This window comes from Phyllobates terribilis, unplaced genomic scaffold (assembly GCF_046119375.1).
Source record: "Phyllobates terribilis strain yellow unplaced genomic scaffold, ASM4611937v1 Scaffold_63__1_contigs__length_7903474, whole genome shotgun sequence".
Classification (NCBI taxonomy): domain Eukaryota; kingdom Metazoa; phylum Chordata; class Amphibia; order Anura; family Dendrobatidae; genus Phyllobates; species Phyllobates terribilis.
This window is the reverse complement of record NW_027362823.1, coordinates 6,975,245-6,996,195: the sequence shown is the minus strand read 5'-3', so window position 1 is coordinate 6,996,195 and position 20,951 is coordinate 6,975,245. Positions and strand designations below refer to the sequence as shown.

General features: G+C 46.7%; 1 protein-coding gene across 1 annotated transcript in view; it reads right to left on the bottom strand.

Moving 5' to 3' along the window:
* LOC141192502 (uncharacterized) overlaps nt 1–20,701 on the bottom strand; it is an 83,238-nt gene extending 62,537 nt beyond the window's left edge. Inside the window, exons 1-3 of the mRNA XM_073662029.1 lie at nt 20,506–20,701; nt 20,175–20,389; nt 18,554–19,773 (exon numbers count right to left, since the gene is read on the bottom strand). Of these exons, the coding sequence (XP_073518130.1) occupies nt 18,554–19,773; nt 20,175–20,370 (1,416 nt within the window). The 5' untranslated portion in view covers nt 20,371–20,389; nt 20,506–20,701. The remainder of the gene's footprint in view (nt 1–18,553; nt 19,774–20,174; nt 20,390–20,505) is intronic.
* Nucleotides 20,702–20,951: the final 250 nt, after the last annotated feature.

Here is a 20,951-nt window from a genome sequence, read left to right as displayed (position 1 = left end):
AAAATAAATGACCAAAAACAAAACTACTCCTCCACACCTTCGGCTATGTTCACAAGTAGCATTTTTTATGCGTTTTTACACTTTTGTATTGCTTTCAACTATGACAAATGCATTCACCGGGAAATGTCATTTTAACATTTTACAACCTTATCTGGCCATGTGCTGTGTGACACATGCATAAAGTGCTGAAAAGACATGGGAACAGCATGGGGAAGACCCCTGGAAGCATCTCTGACTCCCAGGTCACTGTCTAGAAGTGTGCCCATCATAAGTGATCCTTGCCGCATCAGAAGATGCAGACTTGCAACTATCCCCATGCAAGTTCTAGTCCCAGGGCAGTGTTCAATTGTACCTCCCCCATTCCTTGCAATACAAGCGCAAGTATGCAGCCTGCCACCCACCCACCCCCAGGCTGCAATACCATACTGCTTGCTTGCTTGAACTTGAAATTGGGCCTTTTAGGCATGTGGAGGCGGAATCTGGCCACCACGTCATGGCTGTGTTGGCGGCCTGGAATCCATACTCAGTCCCCAGCCGCCCGGCGGCCGGGTGTCCATACTCGGTCCCCAGCCGCCCCGCGGCCGGGTGTCCACACACGGTCCCCAGCCGCCTGGGGGCAGCCGGGTGTCCATAAACGGTCCCCAGCCGCCCCTATTTCTCCTTGGAACATCCCCCCACACACTTTTCTTAGCCCGGCCTGCTTTAGGCAGCATTGGACGAGCCCACCAGAGAACCAGACTCCTCCGGTGGGCCCTGACTTCTCCATCGGTGGAGTTGAGAGTGCCAAGGTGAGGAGCATGATGATGATGACAGAAGTTAGCATCTGCTATGTTTTCTTTTAATGCAAGTGTAAGTGTGCAGCCTGCCACCCACCCACCCCCAGACTGCAATTCCATACTGCTAGCTTGCACTTAAAATGGGGCCTTTTAGTTTGGAGGAGGCCGAAGCTGGCCACTACCTCATGGCTGCTTCGGCAGCGAGGTATCCATACTCAGTCCCCAGCCGCCCCTATTTGTCCTGGTGTGCCTTATACATAAGATTAAGCGCGTATACCAAAACATTACCCGTGCCCTCCCCAGTGCATTTAGTGGGAAGGAGAGCCTATTCCGCTGTAGTGTGTGCATGCCAAACCCCTGTTCATGGTACATGCGAAGATGCCTCCCACCTTGCACCTGTCGTTGCAGACTTGCAACTATCCCCATTCAAGTCCTTGTCCCAGGGCAGTGTTCAATTGTACCTCTCCCATTCCTTGCAATGCAAGCGCAAGTATGCAGCCTGCCACCCACCCACCCCCAGGCTGCAATACCATACTGCTTGCTTGCTTGCACTTTAAATTGGGCCTTTTAGGCATGTGGAGGCGGAATCTGGCCACCACGCCATGGCTGTGTCGGCGGCCTGGTATCCATACTCAGTCCCCAGCCGCCTGGTGGCCGGGTGTCCCCGCTTGCTCCCCAGCCTCCAGGTGGTGGCCGGGTGTCCATACTCGGTCCCCATCCACCCCTATTTGTCCCGGTAACCTTTCCCACACTTTTCTTAGCCTGGCCTGCTTTAGGGCAGCATTGGCCGAGCCCACCGGACTATCAGACTCCTCCGGTGGGCCCTGGCTTCTCCATCAGGGGAGTTGAGAGTGCCAAGGTTAGCATCTGCTTTGTTTTGTTGTAATGCAAGCGCATGTATGTAGTAGCGGCTAGGCCTGAGGTGGTCAGCGTTTTGGCGCATATCCTACCTCCTCCGAAGATTGCTGGATGTTTTCCTGCTACTATCCAAGTTCTATGACTCCCATTAAAACAAAGCTTCAGGTGATAAATGATGGATGAGGTAGTGGCAAAGGAGAAAGAGCAGGAGGAACAGGGACCATTCACATCAATATCAGGCCAGTCAACCAGATATGTCTTGTAGGATATGTTTCTGTAACAAAAGGAGCGGTTCGGCTACACAGTTATAGGGCATACAGTGAGTGCAATACCTACCAAAAATTTCGAGGCACTCCAATGCCCCTTGGAAATGACATGGAGGTCAGAGGGCGTTAACTAAACCTTTTTTTCCATTTATAGCAACTGGGTCTCCTGTGCACTGTTGGCCTAAGCAGTGAATGGAAGGCTTTCCAAAAATTATGAGGAGCTGCAATGCCCCTTACAAGAGCCATGTGTGGCACCCCAGGGGTCTGGTCACCACAGTAATAGAGACATTACGTCGGAGAGCAAGTGGGAGGTTTCCTGGTCAGGATCCCTTAAACATGCAACATCCTCCTGCCCCAGTCCTGGGAGGGGAGAATTCTGCCCTTATAAACTGGATCTGGGGCGGGGTTGAGTGAATCAGAGAACAAAGAACAGTCAGAGTCAGAGTGAGAGCAAGGGAAAGTAACAGCAAGGAGTTCTGTAGGAGCTAGGAGCTAAAGACCAGGGGCTGGAAGCTGAGCAGAGCTCGCCCTGGCAGAAGACAATAGGAACCGGACACAGGAGTCCGAGGCTGTGAGGACTTATATATCCAGCAGCAGAAACCAGCCGGCAGGGGATTTCAGGTCCTCTGGCCATAGAAGCCCGGAGGCTCAGTCACAAGCAAGGGACCAGCACCGCCGTCGTGGAGCGGAGGCTAACAGAAGGCCCCAAGTCACCAGCCATACGGGTGAGCACTACACGGTGCACGCAGGGATGTGGGGTACTTCTACCCGCTTACAGCAAGGTAGACAGGAAGAGTGCAGACAGACGGGGAGGCCTACAACTCCACCTGGCCAGGGGAACTCCTGCTTGCTCACAGACTGACCAAGCCTCTTATGCTAGCCAGTACTCCCGGGAGGGTCTACCTTATAATCATCAGTAAAGACCCTGAACTGCACTGCAAAGACTCTGAGTCGCTCCTGCTGCGCTCGTGCACCATCACCCCCATCATCCACACTCACTGCCCTGAGGCTATACTCCTCCCGTGGGGAGTTATCCCATTCTCTGCTGCGCACACAACACCAGCCTCAGCGGTCTGCCTCACAGCGGTGGTACTCCCTGACCGCAATCCACGGGTGGCGCAGTCGGACAATTAACCTCAAAACCTAAGAAAGATTGCCACTGGTTTGACCAGCCTGAGCCACGGGACCGGGTCACCGCCACGGAGACTACAGACCCCAGAGACCCGGCACCGGGTATCCCACACATGTGTACACACGGCCCAGGGGGCGCGTCACATGCAGTACAGTATATTACAAACATAAGTCCCATTATTGGGGAGTGGGTCTCCCATAGTATTTGCTTATGCTTTCCAAGCAAAAGCTGCCAAAAATTAGGACAGGACGGAGCAACTTGCAATGCCCCTTACAAGAGCCACGCAGTACAGCATATTACAAACATAAGTCCCATTATTGGGGAGTGGGTGTCCCATAGTATTTGCTTATGCCTTGCAAGCAAAAGCTGCCAAAAATAAGGACGGAGGAACTTGCAATGCTGGCACCCTGGTGGTATAGTGGTGGTGGAGGCTGAGGATAAGGAGAAGAAGATAAAACAGCCGAAACGAGGAAGCGTATACCCATGTGTGGGTGTGAAGCGGTGCATGTGAATACACCTCCCGAAATAACAGAGTGGATTTGACTTTATGTTACTCTGCTGTCATTTGGTGGTGATGAGAAGTCTGGCCCAATCCAGCCCTTGTTCATTTTGATAAGGGTCAGCTTGTCAGCATTGTCAGTTGACAGGCGAGTGCGCTTATCAGTTATAATTCCCCCAGCGGCACTAAAAACACGCTCCGATAACACGCTAGCGGCAGGGCAGGCCAGGACCTCCAAGGCGTACAGAGCGAGTTCATTCCAAGTGTCCAGCTTGTAAACCCAATAATTAAAAGGCACAGAGGAATCACGGAGGACGCTGGTACAGTCGGCAAGGTACTCCCTCACCATCTTTTGAAACTTTCCACTCCTTGTGAGAGTACCCCGCGCCTCAGGGCCTGTAAGCTGGGCGGGTGTCAGAAAACTGTCCCAGAACGTTGACAGTGTTCCCCTGCCTCTGCTGGATTGGAGTTGCATCTCTCTCGCCTGTACGCCTTGGTTGGGCTACGAACTGTGACCTCTGCCGCTAGCGTGTTCAGATGGGAATTTTTTTAAGAGTTCTGCAGCAAGGGCCTTCTGGTACTGCCCCATTTTTGTAGACCTCTCCACCACAGGAATAAGAGACTGAAAGTTCTCCTTGTAGCGGGGGTCCACAAGTGTCACCAACCAGTAATGACTGTCACCCAACATTTTGACAACGCGAGGGTCACGGTTAAGGCAGCGTAACATAAAGTCAGCCATGAGTGCCAGACTGGTAACGGGCAAGATTTCTGTGTCCTCACCAAGATGACGACTGACCATGCTCTCCTCCTCCTCCTCCTCCTCTTCCTCCTCCCCCCTGTCCTCAGGCCACCCACGCTGAACCGACGGTATGTACAGGTACTACCGTCTACAACGCATGATAGCAGCTCCTGTTCTTCCTCCTCCTCCTCCTCCTCTCCCTCATTGTCCCCCAATGCACGTTGGGATGAGATGAGGCTGGGCTGTGTGTAATCGCCCGCTACGGCTTCTTGATCCATCTCATCATACTCTGGCTGCAATGCCTCCTCTTTAATTCTCTGCAGAGAGCGTTGCAAAAGACAGACAAGTGGGATGCTGACACTAATGATGGCGTCATCGCCACTCACCATCTTGGTGGCCTCCTCAAAGTTTGTGAGGATGGTACATATGTCAAACATCCAGGTCCACTCCTGAGGTCTTATGTGTGGAGTCTGACCTGAATATCGACGGCCTTGTTGCAGCTTGTACTCCACAACTGCTCTCTTCTGCTCACAAATCCTTTGCAACATGTGGAGGGTAGAGTTCCAACGTGTGGGGACATCACACACCAGTCGGTGTGCCGGAAGCTGCAAACGCTGCTGCAACACAGCAAGGGCGGCGGAAGCTGTAGCCGACTTGCGAAAATGAGCTGACAGGCGGCGTACTTTCACGAGCAGATCTGGCAACTCTGGGTACGATTTAAGAAACCGCTGAACCACGAGGTTAAGCACATGAGCCAAGCATGGTACGTGTGTGATCTCACCTCGCCTCAGAGCCGCCACCAGGTTACGGCCATTGTCACACACGACCATGCCGGGATGTAGGTTCAGCGGTCTCAGCCACAGATCTGCCTGCTCTTTCACAGCTGTCCACAACTCACAAGCAGTGTGAGGTTTATCACCTAAGCTTATGAGTTTCAGCACAGCCTGTTGCCGCTTGGCGGAGGCAGTACTGCAATGCTTCCAGCTTGTAACTGATGTGGTGCTATCTGAGAGGGAGGCTGAACATGAGGAGGAGGAGGAGGAGGATGCGCAGGAGCTGTACACTGTGGGGGCAACTCTGACTGACATAGGGCCCGCAATCCTCGGTGTGGGGAGGATGTGTTCCGTCCCAAGGTCCGACTGGGTCCCGGCTTCCACTATATGTACCCAGTGTGCCGTCAGAGAGATGTACCGTCCCTGGCCACAAGCACTTGTCCACGTGTCCGTTGTCAGGTGGACTCTCCCAGTAACTGCGTGGTTGAGGGCACGGCAGATGCTTTGGGACACGTGCTTGTGTAGTGCGGGGATGGCACACCGGGCAAAATAGCGTCGGCTGGGGACCGAGTACCGAGGGACGGCCACCGCCATAAGATTGCGGAAGGATTCCGTCTCCACCAGCCTAAAAGGCAGCATTTCCAACGCAAGCAGTCGTGAAATGTGCGAATTTAGGACTGTGGCCTGTGGGGCGTTAGCTGCGAATTTGCGCTTTCGTTCAAATGTCTGGGATATGGACAATTGAACGCTGCGGTGGGACGTGGACGTGGACGTTGATGCTGTTTCTTGAGAAACTGCCATAACAAGTGAAGACTGAGAGGAGGGGGCATCTTTACATGCAGTATGGACAGGGGATTGCCTTGCACACACAACAGGGGGTTCTATTGCACGCACAACAGTGGAAGAAGCAGTGGTGACACCCGCTGACACTGGTCGTGGACCCTGGGTTTCACTCCACAAAGTCGGGCGCTTTGCTGCCATGTGCCTGATCATGCTGGTGGTGGTCAGGCTGGTAGTTTTGTCACCCCTGCTGATGCTGGCATGGCAGGTGGAACATATGGCCTTTTTGGGGTTATCAGCAGAGTCTTTAAAAAAATTCCAGACTCTGGAAGACCTACCCCTTGTACTGGCAACGTCCCTCGTGTTGGTGTTACGGGGAATGGTTGCCTGCCTTCTGTCTGCGGCCACCACACTGCTTCTTCCTGCCTGTTGGGGTACTCTGCCTCCCTCCCCCTGTGTGCTGCTGGCCTCACTCTGCATGTCCTCCTTCCACGTTGGGTCAGTTACTAGATCATCCACCACCTCCTCCTCTTCCACTTGCGCACCACGATCCTCCTCCTCACTTCCTGGGAATTGTGTCTCGTCATCGTCCACCTCTTGTGACAGATTGCCAACGTCGACTTCCTGTGGCCGTGGCTGTTCAAATATTTGGGCATCGCAACATGGGATCTCCTCTTCCACCACTTCAAGCGTATCAGGCGAGGGGCCCAAATATGGAAATGGACCAGTGAACAGCTCTTCAGAGTGTCCAAGTGTGGGATCACTTGCTGTCTGACGACACTCGTCATGGTGGGAGGAAGGAGCATCAGGGTGAGGAGGAGTATGCAGTCAAGACTCACGGCTACTAAGAGTTGACCGTGTGGAAGACAGACCGGAGGTGGTGGTGCCCAGGTAACTGGAAGTATTATCTGCTATCCAATTAATAACCTGTTCACACTGATCAGTTCTCAATACTGGTGTTGTTCTGTGCTTCCCTAGTAATTCGGTCAAGAAGTGGGAGCGAGAAGATGTGGCTGTTGGTTGTGGCACATTTTCACCTTGGCCACGTCCCCGCCCTCTGCACGAACCATCACCAGAACGTCCACTTCCACGTCCCTTGCCACGCGCCTTGCCCATTGTAAATGAAGTAAAATAGCTTACACTTGCACTATCAATGGAAAAAGGGTAATAAAGAGTAGATTAGAACCGTGGAAGAGGAAAACCACAGTTATTGTTTACTGGGGTATACCACACTTTTTTAAATAGAGATATTTGCGGCTGAACAGTGAGCGACACACTCAAACTGCTTTTTTTTTAGATACCAAAGGCCCAAAACTGGATAGTACAGCGATTTGACCCGTGGAACTGCGAAACCACACTGGGATGTCGGGCCTACACAAGACTATTTTCAACAGATATATTTTTGTGTCACAACAGTCAGGAGACACTACTGTTTTTCTTTACGGAAAAAACTATCAAAAGCTGAATAATAGAGATTTTTTACTGTGGGATGGCAAAACCACAGTTATTGTTTACTGGGGTATACCACACTTTTTTAAATAGAGATATTTGCGGCTGAACAGTGAGCAACACACTCAAACTGCTATTTTTTAGATACCAAAGGCCCAAAACTGGATAGTACAGCGATTTGACCCGTGGAACTGCGAAACCACACTGGGATGTCGGGCCTACACAAGACTATTTTCAACAGATATATTTTTGTGTCACAACAGTCAGGAGACACTACTGTTTTTCTTTACGGAAAAAACTACCAAAAGCTGAATAATAGAGATTTTTTACTGTGGGATGGCAAAACCACAGTTATTGTTTACTGGGGTATACCACACTTTTTTAAATAGATATATTTGCGGCTGAACAGTGAGCGACACACTCAAACTGCTTTTTATTTAGATACCAAAGGCCCAAAACTGGATAGTACAGTGATTTGACCCGTGGAACTGCGAAACCACACTGGGATGTCAGGCCTACACAAGACTATTTTCAACAGATATATTTTTGTGTCACAACAGTCAGGAGACACTACTGTTTTTCTTTATGGAAAATATACCAAAACCTGAAGAATAGAGATTTTTTACCGTGGGATGGCAAAACCTCAGTTATTGTTTACTGGGGTATACCAGACTTTTTTAAATATATAGATTTGCGGCTGAACAGTGAGCGACACACTCAAACTGTTTTTTTTTTTAGATACAAATGGCCCAAAATGGATAATACAGAGGTTTGAACCGTGGAAGTGCAAAACAACACTTCTGTTTCTCTAGCCTACACCAGACTATTTTCAACAGTTATATTTGTGTCGAAAAATCAGAGACACGCTTTTTTTTTGGGGGGGACGACACACCAAAAGGTTAATAAGACGGGTATTTGTACAGTGTGAAGGAGGAAAAAAAAAGGAGGATTTAGATGAAAAAAGAGGATTTTTCCTGGCCCCCGACACCTGGTGCTAAGTCCAGCAATTTCGGCAACAGGAGCACACAGGACTGTAATGCAGCGTTTGCTGGTATAACCACTGTGTCTCCTATACAGCCTGCCTGCCTGGTATCTGGGATGGATATTAGTCCTGAAAAGGACTGTTTGTTTGTTCTGGCAGCCTTTACAGACCCTACACTAACTATTTCACAGTTTATATCTCTCCCTAAATCAGCAGCGCTGTCCCTACACTGTCTAATCTGGAGCGACTGTGTCCAAGATGGCGGCGCCCGGTTTTAAATACTCGAGGTGACGCTGTGCGGCCAGCCAATCACTGTAATGCCCACAACCAACATGGCTGCAGCATTACAGTGACTGGCTGGCAATCCCTGCATGTTCATTGGCTCTGTAAAGAGCGCCAAACATGCAGGGCGGAGACCCGAGCTCCCGCCCAAGTAACCCGGAAATGCTCGGTGCTCGCCGAACATCCCGAGTAGCGTGATGCTCGGGCGAGTACCGAGCAGTGTCGAGCATGTTCGCTCAACACTACTGCTGAGATGTTCAGTTTTTTCCTAAATTTCCTACGTTTTGTACTAATTTATTAGCACACATATACCACTCATTCCTACAATCAAAGGATCAGGAAACCACTCTGAAATCAATATCCTACAATTTACCCCAACAGCAAAAAAACAACTATACACAAAATACCAAAAGATATATCAGATTATTAATGAGCAAATAAAAGACACTATCACATAAAAATAATTTTTAGAAAGGTGTAGAAAAAATGCTGTAAAGTAAGAACGCTTCAAAAATAGAAATGTTAATGATTTATTTAATCAATTAACAAAATACAAAGTGAATGAACAAACGAAAAATCTAGATCCAATTAATATTTGGTGTGACCAACTTTTCACTTTAAAACAGCATCAATTATTCCAGGTACACCTGCGCAAAGTCAGGGATTTTGTAATAATACAGTCAGGTGTCTGGTCATACACCATGGCAAGACTGAGCAAGAATACACAAGGAAGTTATACTACATCAGCAAGGTCTCTAAGGCACAAATTTCAAAGAAGATTGAGGGTTCAAGATGTGTCATTCAAGCACTTATGAAGAAGCACAAGAAATTGTGCAACGTTGAGGTCGGTAGATGCAGTGGTCGGCCAAGGAAACTTAGTGCAGCAGATGTATGACACATTATGGTTACTTTCCTTCAAAAGCGGAAATGTCCAGCAGTGCCATCAGCTCAGAACTGGCAGCAACCAGTGGGACTCAGCTTCACTCATCTACTGTTCAGAGAAGACTGGCCAGAAGTGGTCTTTATAGCAGAATTGTGGCGAAAAAGCCATATCTTCCACATCAAAACAAGGCCAAGTGACTCAACTATGCATTAAAACAGAGGAACCAGGGTGTAGAAAATTGGCAGGATGTGCTCTGGACGGTTGAGTCCAAATATGAAAAATGTTATTACAGAAGAGATTTTGTTCACTAAAGGGCTGGAGAGCAGTACAATAATGAGTGTCTGTGGGCAATAGTGATACATAAGCACGGTGGAGGGTCCTGTAAGTTTGGGGCTGCATTTCAGCAAATGGAGATGGAAATTGGGTCAGAATTATTGGTTCCCTCAATGCTGAGATATAGAGGCAGATACTTATCCATCATGCAATATCATCAGGGAGGTGTCTGATTGGATCCAAATGTTTTCTTCAGCAGAACAACAACCCCAAACGTACAGCCAATGTCATTAAGAATTATCTTCAATGTAAAGAACAAGGAGTCCTGGAAATGATCTGGTCCCACCCAGTGGAGTAACTAGAGTCTGATAGGCCCCCACCTGCATGTTGGTCAGATGTATGGGCCCTTGTAGCGTTCTGGATCCTATAAAGATATATGTGTTCTCTCCCTATGTAGCAATGTCCCCCATCCTGGCTCTTTCTTGTAATAATCTCCCACATGCTGGGCCTTATGCTATAACATTTTCCCCCACCTGTGCCCCTGTCTGGCAATGTCCCCATTCTGGCATCATTTCCTTCATTCTGGTTTAATGTCCCCATCCTGGTATAGTGTCCCCATTCTGATATAATGTCCCCATTTTGGTATAATGTCTCTAACCTGATATAATATCCCCCATGCTGGTGTAATGCTTCCAATTCTGCTATACTGTCCCCAAAGCTGGTATAATGCCCCACATCCTGGTATAGTATCTCCAGTTCTGGCATAATGTCCCCCATGCTGCTATAATATCCCCCATACTGGTATAATATCATCATTGTGATATAATGTCCCCCATCCTGGTATAACATCATCATTGTGATATAATGTCCCCATTCTGATATGGTGTCACCCATCCGGGTATGGTGTACCCCATTCTGGTATAATGTCCCCAATTCTGGTATAATTTCCCCATTCTGATATAATGTCCCCATTCTGATATAATGTCCCCATTCTGATTTAATGTCCCCCTTCCTGGTATATTGTCCCCATTCTGATATATTGTCCCCATTCTGATATAGTGTCCTTTATCTTGGTAAAATGTCCCCATACTAGAATACTGTCCCCATTCTGGTGTAATGTCCCCATCCTGGTTTAATGACCATCATACTGGTTTAATGTCCCTCGCCCTGGTTTAATGTCCCCCATCCTGGTACAATGCACTCCATTCTGTTACAGTGTCTCACATTCTGGCATAATGACCTAATTCTGATATAATGTCCCCAATCAATATCAGATCGGTGGGCTCCGACACGCGGCACTGGCTCTACCCATCAGTTGTTTGCAATGCTCAGATGTAAATAGTTTGAAGATCTGAACATCACTGCTCCATTCACTGTACTGTGGGTCCTGCAAGTCAGCTAATATTCATGTAATAGGAGCTGATCTGCAGCACCAGGTAGCAGTCACTACACAGTGACCAGAGCTGTGATGTTCAGCTCCTCAACAATGTTTACATCTGACCTCTGCCAGAGTTTCAAATGACTGAGTAGTGGAGGTGCCACGTGCCGGACCCCCACAAATCTGACTAGCTATTGAACCCGTTCTAGGCCTGGGTGGCGAGCATTTTTATTGGTATATGGTCTCCCATGCTGGTATGTGCTGCCCCCATCCTGTCCCCACCATCCAATTCCGGTATGCGTGGCTCCCCTCATCCCCGATCCCGGTATGCGTGGCTCCCCTCATCCCCGATCCCGTTATGCGTGGCTCCCCTCATCCCCGATCCCGTTATGTGTGGCTCCCCTCATCCCCATTTCCAGTATGCGTGGCTCCCCTCATCCCCATTTCCGGTATGCGTGACTCCCCTCATCTCCATTTCCGGTATGCGTGGCTCCCCTCATCCCCAATCCAGATATGCGTGGCTCCCCTCATCCCCAATCCCGGTATGCGTGGCTCCCCTCATCCCCAATCCCGGTATGCGTGGCTCCCCTCAACACCAATCCTGGTATACGTGGCACCCCTCATCCCTATCCTGGTGTGTATGGTATCCCTCATCCTGGTATGCATGGCACCCTATCCCTCACTCCCAATCCCGGTATGCATGGCTCCCCTCATCCCCAATCCCGGTATGCGTGGCTCCCCTCATCCCCAATCCCGGTATGCGTGGCTCCCCTCAACACCAATCCTGGTATATGTGGCACCCCTCATCCCTATCCTGGTGTGTATGGTATCCCTCATCCTGGTATGCATGGCACCCTATCCCTCACTCCCAATCCCGGTATGGGTGGCACCCCTCACCCCCAATCCCGGTATGCGTGGCACCCCTCACCCCCCAAATCCTGGTATGCGTGGCACCCCTCACCCCCCAATCCTGGTATGTGTGGCCTCCTCAACCCCCCAATCCTGGTATGTGTGGCCTTTTCAATCCCCAAATCCTGGCATGTGTGGCCTCCTCAATCCCCAAATCCTGGTATGTGTGGCCTCCTCAACCCCCCAATCCTGGTATGTGTGGCCTCATCAATCCCCCATTCCTGGTATGTGTGGCCTCCTCAATCCCCCATTCCTGGTATGTGTGGCCTCCTCAATCCCCAAATCCTGGTATGTGTGGCCTCCTCAATCCCCTAATCCCTGGTTTGTGTGGCCTCCTCAATCCCCCATTCCTGGTATGTGGGGCCTCCTCAATCCCCCATTCCTGGTATGTGTGGCCTCCTCAATCCAAGTGTCCTGGCATGGGTGGCTTCCTCATCCCCCCAATCACTGCACACATAAAACAATAAACACTTATACTCCCCTTCCTTCCTCACCTCTGCTCCAGCGCTGAGTCCTGTCTGCAGCAGCTCATGTCGGCATCTGAGCTGCGTGCGCTCTCAGAAGCCGAGGTGAGCTGCTGCCGACACATTCACTCCTCTCCACGCCGGGACTATGGGCGTGGAGAAGCGTGAATATGCTTTCTCTTTAGCGGAGGGCACTGACAGCAGGAGCCGGGGCTCAGCACTACTCCGTGCCCGCTACTAAAGAGAATGAATATTCCGTCTTCTCCACGCCCATGGGAGTGGCCTCAGAGAGAATATTCATGTCCCTTTAGCAGCGGGGACACGTGGTAGCTGCAGCTGCGGATACAGCGTGTGCTCCGCTCTTCCACTGCCGCAACCCGCTCCTCTGCCGCCGTAACCTCCTACTCACCTATCCTCCTCGTTCCCACACTGCTTGCTGTCCTCACGGGCCCCCTCCGGCCACGGACCCCATAGCAGTGGCGTGGTCTGCCACCATTAGCGGTACGCCACTGTCTTACCTGTAAAGGCTGGATGCGGTCTTCTGTCTGGAGCCAAACTGTGTGTCACGCATGCGCAGTCTATCGAGGCTTCGGACAGAGACCCGCATCTCCCGTTATATTATAGATATTAATGAGCTAACCAGGGGATAGGCCACCAATATGTTTGTCCTGGAAATTCCCTTTAAGGCCCACCTGCACATACTATGTATATAATATATATATATGGCAAAGAGTGGGAATGGGTTAATCACAGGCTCATAAAACGGACAAACAACACAAATATTGGTTCTATCTTTTACACATTTGGGGTAGCCCTTAAGAGGGCCATTGGGTCAAAGAGAGAGAGAGAGAAGAGAGAGGGGAAGGAGAGATACCGGGAGATACCAAGAGAGAGAAAAAAAGAGAGACCCAACCAGTGCAAGGCTAAGCCGGGCAGGCGGCAGCGGCTATTTATACCCACTGCTGATCTCTGATTGGTGGAAAATCTGGGTGTGGCTGCTCTCTGATTGGTGGAAAATCTGGGTGTGGCTGCTCTGTGATTGGTCAGCATTATGACCTCACAGTGGCGATGACTCATACCTCCTGGGTGGTTCTTCTGGGCGGTTCTGTTTTCTGACTGGTGGAAATTCTAATCAGCATTATGACCTCACAGTGGCCGTGACTCATGTTTCATGGACTGTTCTATCTGGGTGACCTGAAACGTGCTGATCTCTGATTGGTGGAAATTCAAGTCATCTTCATGACATCACAATCAGCATGTTATGCTGCTGAGATGTTCAGTTTTTTCCTAAATTTCCTACGTTTTGTCCTAATTTATTAGCACATATATACCACTCATTCCTACAATCAAAGGATCAGGAAACCACTCTGAAATCAATATCCTACAATTTACCCCAACAGCAAAAAAACAACTATACACAAAATACCAAAAGATATATCAGATTATTAATGAGCAAATAAAAGACACAATCACATAAAAATAATTTTTAGAAAGGTGTAGAAAAAATGCTGTAAAGTAAGAACGCCTCACAAATAGAAATGTTAATGATTTATTTAATCAATTAACAAAATACAAGTGAATGAACAAACGAAAAATCTAGATCCAATCAATATTTGGTGTGACCAACTTTTCACTTTAAAACAGCATCAATTCTTCTAGGTACACCTGCGCAAAATCAGGGATTTTGTAATAATACAGTCAGGTGTCTGGTCATACACCATGGCAAGACTGAGCAAGAATACACAAGGAAGTTATACTACATCAGCAAGGTCTCTAAGGCACAAATTTCAAAGCAGATTGAGGGTTCAAGATGTGTCATTCAAGCACTTATGAAGAAGCACAAGAAATTGTGCAACGTTGAGGTCAGTAGATGCAGTGGTCGGCCAAGGAAACTTAGTGCAGCAGATGTATGACACATTATGGTTACTTTCCTTCAAAAGCGGAAGATGTCCAGCAGTGCCATCAGCTCAGAACTGGCAGCAACCAGTGGGACTCAGCTTCACTCATCTACTGTTCAGAGAAGACTAGCCAGAAGTGGTCTTCATAGCAGAATTGTGGCAAAAAAGCCATATCTTCCACATCAAAACAAGGCCAAGTGACTCAACTATGCATTAAAACAGAGGAACCAGGGTGTAGAAAATTGGCAGGATGTGCTCTGGACGGTTGAGTTAAAATATGAAAAATGTTGTTATTACAGAAGAGATTTTGTTCACTGAAGGGCTGGAGAGCAGTACAATAATGAGTGTCTGTGGGCAATAGTGATGCATAAGCACAGTGGAGGGTCATGTAAGTTTGGGGCTGCATTTCAGCAAATGGAGGTGGAAATTGGGTCAGAATTATTGGTTCCCTCAGTGCTGAGATATAGAGGCAGATACTTATCCATCATGCAATATCATCAGGGAGGTGTCTGATTGGATCCAAATGTTTTCTTCAGCAGAACAACAACCCCAAACGTACAGCCAATGTCATTAAGAATTATCTTCAATGTAAAGAACAAGGAGTCCTGGAAATGATCTGGTCCCACCCAGTGGAGTAACTAGAGTCTGATAGGCCCCCACCTGCATGTTGGTCAGATGTATGGGCCCTTGTAGCGTTCTGGATCCTATAAAGATACAGTATATGTGTTCTCTCCCTATGTAGCAATGTCCCCCATCCTGGCTCCTTTTTGTAATAATCTCCCACATGCTGGGCCTTATGCTATAACATTTTCCCCCACCTGTGCCCCTGTCTGGTAATGTCCTCATTCTGGCATCATTTCCTTCATTCTGGTTTAATGTCCCCATCCTGGTATAGTGTCCCCATTTTGATATAATGTCCCCATTTTGGTATAATGTCTCTAACTTGGTATAATATCCCCATGCTGGTGTAATGCTCCCAATTCTGCTATAATGTCCCCAAAGCTGGTATAATGCCCCACATCCTGGTATAGTATCTCCAGTTCTGGCATTATGTCCCCCATGTTGCTATAATATACCCCATACTGGTATAATATCATCGTTGTGATATAATGTCCCCCATCCTGGTATAACATCGTCATTGTGATATAATGTCCCCATTCTGATATAGTGTCACCCATCCGGGTATGGTGTACCCCATTCTGGTATAGTGTCCCTTATTCTGGTATAATGTCCCCAATTCTGGTATAATTTCCCCATTCTGATATAATGTCCCCATTCTGATTTAATGTCCCCTTTCCTGGTATGTTGTCCCCCTTCCGATATATTGTCCCCATTCTGATATAGTGTCCTTCATCTTGGTAAAATGTCCCCATACTAGAATAGTGTCCCCATTCTGGTATAATGTCCCCATCCTGGTATAATGCCCCCCATCCTGGTTTAATGACCATCATACTGGTTTAATGTCCCTCGCCCTGGTTTAATGTCCCCCATCCTGGTACAATGCACTCCATTCTGTTACAGTGTCTCACATTCTGGCATAATGACCTAATTCTGATACAATGTCCCCATTCTGGTATAATGTACCCATTCTGGCATAATGTCCCCCATCCTTGTATGGTATCTACTGAGCTGCCATCCTGGGGATGGGTTATCAATATCAGATCGGTGAGCTCCGACACGCGGCACTGGCTCTACCCATCACTTGTTTGCAACGCTCAGATGTAAATAGTTTGAAGATCTGAACATCACTGCTCCATTCACTGTACTGTGGGTCCTGCAAGTCAGCTAATATTCATGTAATAGGAGCTGATCTGCAGCACCAGGTAGCAGCCACTACACAGTGACCAGAGCTGTGATGTTCAGCTCCACAACAATGTTTACATCTGACCTCTGCCAGAGTTTCAAACAACTGAGTAGTTGAGGTGCCACGTGCCGGACCCCCACAAATCTGATATTAATGAGCTAACCAGGGGATAGGCCATCAATATGTTTGTCCTGGAAATTCCCTTTAAGGCCCACCTGCACATACTACGTATATAATATATATATATGGCAAAGAGTGGGAAGGGGTTAATCACAGGCTCATAAAACGGACAAACAACACAAATATTGGTTCTATCTTTTACACATTTGGGGTAGCCCTTAAGAGGGCCGTTGGGTCAAAGAGAGAGAGAGAAGAGAGAGGGGAGGGAGAGATACCGGAGATACCAAGAGAGAGATAAAAAGAGAGACCCAACCAGTGCAAGGCTAACCGGGCAGGTGGTAGCGACTATTTATATCCACTGCTGATTTCTGATCGGTGGAAAATCTGGGTGTGGCTGCTCTCTGATTGGTGGAAAATCTGGGTGTGGCTGCTCTGTGATTGGTCAGCATTATGACCTCACAGTGGCAATGACTCATACCTCCTGGGTGGTTCTTCTGGGCGGTTCTGTTTTCTGACTGGTGGAAATTCTAATCAGCATTATGACCTCACAGTGGCCGTGACTCATGTTTCATGGACTGTTCTATCTGGGTGACCTGAAACATGCTGATCTCTGATTGGTGGAAATTCAAGTCATCTTCATGACATCACAATCAGCATGTTATTACTGCTGAGATGTTCAGTTTTTTCCTAAATTTCCTACGTTTTGTCCTAATTTATTAGCACATATATACCACTCATTCCTACAATAAAAGGATCAGGAAACCACTCTGAAATCAATATCCTACAATTTACCCCAACAGCAAAAAAACAACTATACACAAAATACCAAAAAATATATCAGATTATGAATGAGCAAATAAAAGACACTATCACATAAAAATAATTTTTAGAAAGGTATAGAAAAAATGCTGTAAAGTAAGAACGCTTCAAAAATAGAAATGTTAATGATTTATTTAATCAATTAACAAAATACAAGTGAATGAACAAACGAAAAATCTAGATCCAATTAATATTTGGTGTGACCAACTTTTCACTTTAAAACAGCATCAATTATTCCAGGTACACCTGCGCAAAGTCAGGGATTTTGTAATAATACAGTCAGGTGTCTGGTCATACACCATGGCAAGACTGAGCAAGAATACACAAGGAAGTTATACTACATCAGCAAGGTCTCTAAGGCACAAATTTCAAAGCAGATTGAGGGTTCAAGATGTGTCATTCAAGCACTTATGAAGAAGCACAAGAAATTGTGCAACGTTGAGGTCAGTAGATGCAGTGGTCGGCCAAGGAAACTTAGTGCAGCAGATGTATGACACATTATGGTTACTTTCCTTCAAAAGCAGAGGATGTCCAGCAGTGCCATCAGCTCAGAACTGGCAGCAACCAGTGGGACTCAGCTTCACTCATCTACTGTTCAGAGAAGACTGGCCAGAAGTTCTCTTCATAGCAGAATTGTGGCGAAAAAGCCATATCTTCCACATCAAAACAAGGCCAAGTGACTCAACTATGCATTTACACTAGGACTACTGGACTCGTGACCCCACCTAGAACTACTGAAAGGAGTCATTTTGACTCCTTGCTTGTTTTCGTTTATTTTTAGAGTTTCATTTGTGGTTATTTATTAATAATTATATTTTTTGTAATGTATTATTATTGTGAGATCCAACAGTAATGCTTTTGATTGTTTTTTTTCTGCTTTTCTTATTTTTCTACAGAAAATAACAATAATTATAATAGACGTTTTTCAAACATTTTTTTTTATTCAAGTGCACACATATAAACAACAACTGAAGAACAAAAAGCAGAGAAAATGTAGGTGGAGGAGCATAAAAATGAAAATATGGCGCAGAATTCACCTTCTAAACATTTGGTGTTTCGCATTTTAGGCATTGCCTTTGATTTATGGCAGTACATTGCCCACACAAAGACTTACCACAAGTCTTACAATTTCCGACAGATCTATTTTTCTTGCACCTTTCTTTGATCTGGCAAAATTTTGTTTGAACCATCACTTCTGAGCATGTAGAAACTTGGGACGTGGAACCCTTTTCCCTATCTGTGACATAAGGACCACTCAACTCTCTCACAAGCGTTTGCAAAAATGCCTTGCGTGACATTTTTTGGTGGGTAATCTCCTTGAATATTATCCATGCATTTATACCCACAAAGTCTAAGGCATTTTCAAATGCATGAACAGGCCATCTCCTTGTGCATGTTCGTGTGGTATATTTTCGTGCCATCTGATTCACTACATCTACTCCATATTTTGTTTCATTGTAAAACTTTACCGTTTCTGGAGTTTTTTTAGCGGAATCAGACGCAACAACAACATCTGGATGGACGGAACTCAAAATGACAACATTTTTGTTGGTCTTTCCTTGATATACTGTAAGTGTAAAATTGTCTTCATTTCTAAACACTTTAGTGTTGTACAATTCCTCTTTCATGGATTTTATTTCTTTAGGCACTTCTCGCCTTATCTTGTTCAGTGTTCCCACGATGGTTGTTCCTTTGCTTTTTAGCTGTTTAGCTAATTTTACTGAAGTAAAATAATTATCGGTTGTAACATTGCGACCTTTTTTCAAAAACGGGTCCAATAACTTCATTACCACATGGTCAGCTAAACGGTCCTCAGCACGGCGTGTGTCATCTTTGCCTAGATAAGGGAAGCCATTTGCCAGATATTTGCTCCTCTTATCAACAGCTAGCCAATATTTGTGGCCATATTTATCTGGTTTGGAAGGCATGTACTGCGTGAATGGACACCTAGTTTTGCTTGGGAAAAGTTGCTCATCCACCGTTATGTATGGGCCAGGTTTGTAACACGCAATACAATTTTCAATAAACCTGTCCCACACAGTAGAAAATAGAGCAAACTTGTCCGTTTGCAGTCTCTCCGATCGAGTAGATTTCTCATCAAATCTGAGAAACCTCATAATTTCAACAAAGCGGTCCCTAGACATTGTCGCTTTGCAAAACGGTATTCCCCAGTCATTACACCAAATACTGCTAATCGAGTGACGGTTCGTGCCAGATATTCCACGAGCATAGAATATCGCAATGAATGCATCTAGCTCCTCATCAGATAGAGTAAACTGTAAATTATTGTTCCTGCATGCTTCTGCAAGCGTACAGTTCTTTATATGTGTCAATATATATGAATCAAAAAATAAACGCCATGCGCTCAAAGGACTATCGATAATGATATTTCTTCTGGCGTATCCTGTAGGGCCAGGTGCTTCTCGAAGAATATTTTGGCTGTCACGCCTACCAGGCAAGTGTTCTCCAATTTCAACAGGTTTCCATTGAATACCATCCGCTGAAACTAGTATTCCTTCAGATTCGCCTTCTCTGGTGTTTGTTGTTGCATTACCTTCACCGCCATCGTTATCTGTTGTTCTTTCATTTCTGGGACGTTTTGCTGATTTTTTCTGTCCACGACCAGGAGGATGGTCACGAGGCAACATAACTGCATGAGCCCGATCCCCAGTTGATGTGCTTGGAATATCTGTAAAAAAGTTGATGAATATTTAGAATTTTTGTTTTGTAAGGGTCCGTGCACACTGGCTGGATTAGCGGCGGAATATCCGACTGGATATTCTCACCACAATCCGGCCCGTACCTGCCCGCTCAGGTACAGAGCGGAGTTTCATACCTGAAGCTCCGCTCCGAACCCCGGGCTGGAGCCGCTGTCTGGGACGGAGCCGTGCTCGCGCGTAAGCAAGCGCTGCTCTGTCCCTGACAGCGGCTCCAGCCCGGGGTTCGGAGCGGAGCTTCAGGCATGAGCGGGCAGGTACGGTCTGTATTGCGGCAAGAATATCCAGATGGCTATTCAGCCAGAATTCTGCTAGTGTGCACAGGCCCTAACTCAGTGTGTGGAAGAACAAATAAATACACATAACTACTTACCTTCTGGATTTGTTCCTTCTGAGTCTTCAGATTCACTTGATATGTTCTGAAGAATGAAATCTTCATCACTGTCAGAATCAAATACATGTTCCTGCAATTCGGATTCCGATTCATCCTCCGGTATGGATTGCAAAGTAGCCAGAATATCCTGAGGCTTTATCAAACGTCTTCTCTCCATATTCCTCACAAATTCCATAATTCTATATAGTTCCCTGCTGAAAAATAGAAATGAAATGAAAACTAAAAGAAATAATAACTGTTCTGCCACCTTCAAAAGTAGGTGGGCTGAATCAGTTGACAGACAGCTAAACTATTTCATAACAATTCATACCTGTATGAGTCTTCAGAGCTCGTATGTCTGCGTCTGTTCTCTTTGTCTCTTCAGCTGAACTGAAAGTAAAGTTACTATCCAGAATACTGTCTCCTGCTAGGACCTTAGAAAAACACCACCCTTCATTAGCATAAGATAAGAGCCTAGAGTAAACAAGCTATTTTGTTCAGCATTACACAGTAATACAAGCAGGTAAAACACAAGGAAAATGTGAAAAGTTGACATGTAAATTGAACTACATCTATATGAACATCAGGGTAAATAAGACAGAGTGAAAAAATTATGCACAAAACTTTATAGCAACATTTAGTGACAAAAGGACCTCAAAATATAGTAGGGAGTCAAAATGACTCCCTTCAGTAGTTCTTGGTAAATTTTGAAAAAAACGCGCAAATTTTTCACCAAAATTATTTATTCTCACAAAATCTTTTTTTACATCATATTTG